Source organism: Panicum hallii, chromosome 5 (assembly GCF_002211085.1).
Source record: "Panicum hallii strain FIL2 chromosome 5, PHallii_v3.1, whole genome shotgun sequence".
Taxonomy (NCBI): domain Eukaryota; kingdom Viridiplantae; phylum Streptophyta; class Magnoliopsida; order Poales; family Poaceae; genus Panicum; species Panicum hallii.
This window is the reverse complement of record NC_038046.1, coordinates 25,917,192-25,923,527: the sequence shown is the minus strand read 5'-3', so window position 1 is coordinate 25,923,527 and position 6,336 is coordinate 25,917,192. Positions and strand designations below refer to the sequence as shown.

The 6,336-nt window shown below is 48.2% G+C and overlaps 1 protein-coding gene across 1 annotated transcript; it reads left to right on the top strand.

Moving 5' to 3' along the window:
* The first annotated feature begins 4,384 nt into the window (after positions 1 to 4,384).
* Positions 4,385 to 6,023, top strand: LOC112895021 (exopolygalacturonase-like). The gene is made up of 3 exons (XM_025962882.1): positions 4,385 to 4,563; positions 4,649 to 4,945; positions 5,069 to 6,023. Exons 1-3 carry the CDS (start codon positions 4,393 to 4,395, stop codon positions 5,822 to 5,824), a joined length of 1,224 nt encoding a protein of 407 aa, XP_025818667.1. The 5' UTR covers positions 4,385 to 4,392; the 3' UTR covers positions 5,825 to 6,023.
* Positions 6,024 to 6,336: the final 313 nt, after the last annotated feature.

Sequence of the window (6,336 nt, the reverse complement as noted above, 5' to 3'; positions counted from 1 at the left end):
TTCATCTTTCTAGATATCATATATGTGTACACAATCACCATCAAAGAGAAATTAGGAATGCCCTACCACTCCACACCACCCATGCATTGTACACCCTTTCTTCGATTTTATCTTGTCTAGGTGAATATGGCCTTATTACACCCAAAGCCTTATCGTTTTCTATCTACCAAATCTCGGGATAAGATTTTCTTAAGGGGGGAGAATTGTCATGACCCAAACTTAAATCACATGGTTAAGAATTTAAACAACATCATCATGAGCATCATCCAAGCATCAAGGAGCATCATGTGCATTTAAGTACCTTCATTTTCTTGTGTGGTTTAAGTGAAAGTTGTGAAGCAAGATCAAATTTTGCTATGTAACTATGCCCCCAAAGATTTTATTCAAATACTAGATTTCATATGGTGATTTGTAGATATTTTTCCTCAATTTTTAGATATCTTTTCCGAGCCATAAAATTCTTGGAAAGTTTGAAAACTGCAGGGTTGTTGGAATTTTTGTGACCAATATTTAATGGCTTTTTGAGTATTTGTTGTTGCATTGGTAGTGTGATCTAGCTCTAGTAAAGTTTTGTCAATTTTTGAAGCCCGGGAAGTAGCAGTTTTAGATTTTTGAAGTTGGGGCATTCTTTTTCGGGTAATTTTCCCTTGCCGGCCCCACCTGTCAGCCGCACCCGCGCCTCCCCGTGCGCCCGGGCCCGCGCGTCAGCTGCCCCCTCCGTTGTCCTCGCGTGTCCGCGCCCCCCCTTTGGCCGGCCGCGCGGCGGGCGTCGCTTCGGTGCCCGCCGTTTGGCTAGCGCGGCCCCGGGCGGGATTTACCCCGCGCGCCCGCCCTCTCCCCTCTCCTTCCCCATTCAAATCGCCTCTTCCTCTTCCCGGCCTAAACCCTAGCGCCTCTCCACCTCCGCTTCCCCTTCCGCTTGCCCGCTGGCTGTCGCATTCCGTCGCCATTGGTGAGCCACTATCCAATCCCTTGCGCCTACACCACCACCTCCTCCTCGCTTAGTTTCGACCGACCGCCGCCCTTCCCACCGCCTGCAGCCTCTCCCCGATTCAAGCCTCCCTCCGCCGCCGCTGCTTCCCACCGCGCCGTCACTCACCGTCTCGCCTCGCTTGCCCGTGTCGCGGGTGAGCACCGCTGTTGCACCGTGTTGCCCATGCGCACGCGTTCCCATCCTGCTTTGCGTTGGGCCGTGTCGTCCCCGTTGGCCGCCGCGGCGTCGCGAGCGTGCGCTGGCCGCGCCCGTGGCGAGTCAAGGCCACAGCTGGCCTTGACTCTGCCTGGGGCGGGGCTGGCAGCCTGGGCCCACCTGTCGGCGCCCAGGGGCGCTAGATCCGGGTTTCTTTTATTTTATTTCATGCTGTCAATTTGTAAATTGCATAGAAAATATTCTAAGTTCCAAAATTATGAAACTAGATTTGTTTGATTCCTCTGTAATAGATCTACTTAGAGAAATTAAGTTTGAGCATGTTAAAGTTATGTACACTTAGTTAAATTTTATCCTTTCTAAACCTAGTTAAATGCTTAACTTATCTTGTGATGCTCTAAAAATGTTAAATCAAGCTTTGTTAGAATCCTTACTAAAAGTACTAGTTGATGATGCAGATTGTGCAAGTGTTTACATGCTGTTTGCTAGAGTTTTAATGTGTTTACCTATTTCCTGCCTGCAAGTTTGTTTAATATGTAACTCTTGATTGAAAAATGATAAAATGTTTAAACCACTTTGGTTATCTTTGTGTTCATGTCCTTTGTCCCTGGTAATTTCCTGAGGAATTATAGGAATGCTTTGAATGATTTTTAAGATTTAACTTGATTCTAGCAGCTGAAAATTGTAAATAACATAAGTAATTCCACAAAAATAATTTTGCTGCAAATTCAACTCTCATGAGTTCCTTTTGAGAACCCCTATGTGCACAATTTAAATCATGATTTATGCTTGTTAAGTATCTTGTTGAGCAAATATCGCTTATTGGCCCTAGGATTAAAAATAAGTAATCGAGCCTTGTTGTGCCCGTGTTGCATTGCTTCTTTGTTGGAGTGATATTTTGCTTCTATGGCCATGTCATAGCATGTCATCTCATTTTCATATCATTAGCATCATCCTAATGCACACATCTCATTCATGCATTATAGTGACCGAGACGCCGGAGGACGCACCCGTTGAGCCCGCCGAGACCGTTGAGACCGAGCTGGGAGCCGAGTTTGTTGTGGAACAAGAAGAAAACCAAGGCAAGCATCTAAGCATGATCCCTTGACCGTTTTTAACTTGATTAGATTTAGTTATCTCAATGGGGTATATATAAATATGCTATATGTTTATTTATTGCATCGTTGATCCTATTTACGCGTTATGACCTTCCTTGCTTTTACTTTCATGTCCTTGTCATGTGTAGTTAACAACTAAATGATCTAGCAAATGCTTAGTCATGCTTAGTGTTGGTTTCTAGTTTGCAAGAAACATCGGAATAGGGTCACCTTGTTCACTACACCACTCTTAGTATATTCGCGCTTATCCGGTTGATTGTCGGAAGTTCGGAAAAGGGTTAGTTTGGAAGTTATATCATGATTCGAGCAGAAGGAAGGGCCTAGAGAAAGGAGTCTCGGAGACATAGTCTGCTTGAATTGGTTAAGGACCGTCCGTGGATGACCTCGGAAATTGAGCACTTATCGTACTACCACATATCTATTCATGGGATGGCTAAACCGATTACCCTCTAGTTCTAATCGTTGATGCACGGTCCTAGATGCGTGGCCATAGGGCTTTGTTGAGAGGCTTAGGGGTGTCCCGGTGGACCTAGGTAACTCTCCGCGCAAGTTAGGCGTGATGTTCAACGGTTGAAACTTGTCGGGAAATATTGATGCGAGTACCCCCTTGCTCAACGTGATCCGTTGAGTGAGTCGCATGGTCCTTGTGTCGTGTGGGTAAAGATGTACACTCTTGCAAGGTTATTGAATCAATTCGAATTGCCGCGCTCTCGGTTATGAGCAAGCTCTTTGTCCTACAAATTCTTCTTCGAAGTTTTGGTTTTGTTGTTGGGTACGTGTTGCCTCTTTTATGATACATGGTGGTTGGTCGATCTAATCAACTAAAACTTGAGGTGGGTTGGGCAAGTTAATTGAAATGCTAGGTGTGGAATTAGAGAGCTTATGCTTATCTAATATTACTTAATCCTAAAGCCTCTTTGTGAGTCCTCATATGCATAATCCTTGGTTATTATTTATTTGCGTAAGTCTTGCCAGTACCTTTGTACTCATGTTACTTTATTAAACTAAGTTGCAGGTGAGCCGGAAGTGGTGTTTGGCCATTTCTACCCCGCCGATTCCGGCGCGGGTGAGGAGTAGGCCGATGCGGTTATAATGGTGTCCTTGAGCAAGACGCCATTATTCTATCTCGTTATATTTTCCGCTGCGTTATCGTATTTGGGATTATCATGTTAAACATTAAACTCTATGGTTTATATCCCTTTCTAATGTTATTTGTGAGCTCGAGGCTTATATCTTGTATTTGAACCTTTAATTTTCAGATTTGGAACCTTTCCTTATATTAATGCTGTAATGGTCAGTTGTTCAACTTTATATTAAAACTTGCTCTTTGTGGATCACCGGTGATGTATGGACTTGTGACGGTATGTGCATGTGCATGATCTTGGACATTTAATGGAGCACGTACCGGGACTACCAGATTTGATATCATTTTTGGCGAATGATGGGTTGGTCCTTTATAGTTTAGATGTGGGTTAACCCGTGGCACGCCATTAGTGCGAGCGCGTGTTAGCTCTCATCTTCATGATAAGGACCGACGGTTTCGCTTAAAATAATGTTAAATTGGGCGGTTCTCACATTCTTACTATATTCCTGCGTTTCCTACGTTCCTGTTGTTTCCTACAGGATCTGCTGTATCATATACAGCTTCGGGCCCCCAAGACTGGTGTGTAAGAAGTTCTAATATATTCTGCTTAAATTATATTCATCGGGACTGGTTTGATGGCATTCTTTTCCTAAACGTGATTTGGTGTGCCCTTTTCTGGAATTTGTAATTGTGTGCGTATTCACAAAGGTTGAAAATATGCCAGCTAGCTGATGAGAATGGCACAGCTGCACTGGTATCTCTGAATACCAATGGTAAATTAACTGCCTATGAGGTTGCCTTCTCCGGCATCTGCATGACCGTATTACTGGGACCACGGAAAAGGGAAGAGCTGGTCAAGGACCTGTTAAAACCAGAGGACAGGATCGGAATGCCTGTTCAACCATTGCCTCAAAATAGCCAAGGCTCGAGGACCATTCCGTGTACATAGGAAACGTTACTCTTCTCTCTCCCTCACACGATATCTTCCGGAACACCCACCTCCATCCCCAGCGGCGAGGAGAGCCAGTAGGCACTAACGAGAAATGGCTTCCGCAAACAATGCTCTCAGGGTGTTCTTCATCCTGACGGTGGTATGCGCAGCGAGGGCAGCCCCTGCACCGGGAGGCGCCGCCAAGGCGACCGGTGGAGCCGGCGAGGCCTTCGACATCACCAAGCTCGGCGCGACCAACGACGGCAAGACGGACTCCACAAAGGTAACTAAACATATGTCGCCAATAAATGCATCGATAATTCGATATGATTGGGCTGATGATGGTGGTCGTCGGTCGCGTTGATCAGGCGCTGCAGGACGCGTGGATGTCCGCGTGCCGGGCGACCGGGAGAGCGACGGTGCTCATCCCCAAGGGGGATTACCTGGTCGGCCCCCTCAACTTCAGCGGGCCGTGCAAGGCCGCCATCACCATCCAGCTCGACGGCACCCTGCTGGGCTCCAATGACCTGGCCAAGTACAAGGCGAGCTGGATCGAGGTGTCGCACGTCGAGAACATCGTCATCACCGGCCCAGGCACCCTTGACGGCCAGGGCACCGCCGTTTATCCCAAGAGCAAGACGGCGGACTACAAGGCGCTGCCCAATGTACGTACATTTCGTCGAAGCATATACTATATATATATGCTTCCATGCCTTGCTACTCGATCGATCGATCACGTGTCATGGACGACTCACTCACTTGTGTGTGTGCGCGCGTGTGATGTGTAGACACTGGTGCTGTTCTACGTGACCAACGCCACTATCTCCGGCATCAGGCTGCTCAACGCCAAGTTCTTCCACATCAGCATCGACACCTCCAAGGACATCACCGTGAAGGACGTGAGCATCACCGCGCCCGCGGACGTCGAGAACACGGACGGCGTCCACGTCGGAGCCTCCTCCAAGGTGAGCATCACCAACGCGACCATCGGCACCGGCGACGACTGCGTCTCCATCGGACCCGGGAGCTCGGGTGTGACGGTGACAGGCATCACCTGCGGCCCCGGGCAGGGCATCAGCGTCGGCTGCCTCGGCCGCTACAAGGACGAGAAGGACGTGACCGACGTCACGGTGAAGGACTGCGTGCTGAAGCGCACCACCAATGGCGTGCGCATCAAGTCGTACGAGGACGCGGAGTCGGTGCTGACGGCGTCCCACCTGACCTTCGAGAACATCAAGATGGAGGAAGTGGCCAACCCCATCATCATCGACCAGTACTACTGCCCCCAGAAGGTGTGCCCCGGCAAGCGCAGCAACTCCTCCAACGTCTCCGTCAAGGACGTCACGTTCCGCAACATCACAGGCACCTCGTCCACGCCCGAGGCCATCAGCCTGATCTGCTCGGACGCGCAGCCGTGCAGCGGCGTCCAGCTCGTCGACGTCAATGTCGAGTACGCCGGCAAGAACAACAAGACCATGGCGGTGTGCAGCAACGCCAAGGGCACCGCCAAGGGCAGCCTCGAGGCCCTGGCTTGTCTCGTCTAATTCATGACCTCTGCACATTTTGCATTTCAAAATTGGATTCTGTTTCAGCCAAGTGGCCCGGGCGGCTGGGCACCCTCTGTCTGATCTGCCTGCTTAATATATACGCAAGCCACGCGGAAGACGCAAGCGCCTCCTGGCATGGCACCTGGGTCGTATACTCGTATACTTCCCTGGTTTAGAGCATTAATTAATACTAGAGTTGAAGGCGTTTTGGTGTATCATGTGTTCTGCCATATATGTAGTAACGTTACTAATTATATGCTAACATTACACCACTACCTGATGATGAGATCCTGTGAGAAACAGGCATTGTATTTGAACCATGCATGTACCTCTTTATTTGCGTTTTCTTAATGCAGTGATTTGCGCATTACTCCTGCGAGTTCTTCCTCATACAACAATACTCTCCAAAATAGCGTTGGCCACATTATTAGGAAAAAGCACTACTACAAAAATGATTTGCTGGAACGCTCCATTTTTTCTAAGGGCGGATTAAAAAGTAATCCGCTCCT

Coding starts and splice junctions, on each gene's coding strand:
- LOC112895021 (XM_025962882.1), top strand. CDS start 4,393: ATGGCTTCCGCAAACAATGCTCTCAGGGTGTTCTTCATCCTGACGGTG. Junction 4,564..4,648: donor GCAAGACGGACTCCACAAAG/GTAACTAAACAT, acceptor CGCGTTGATCAG/GCGCTGCAGGACGCGTGGAT. Junction 4,946..5,068: donor ACTACAAGGCGCTGCCCAAT/GTACGTACATTT, acceptor TGTGATGTGTAG/ACACTGGTGCTGTTCTACGT.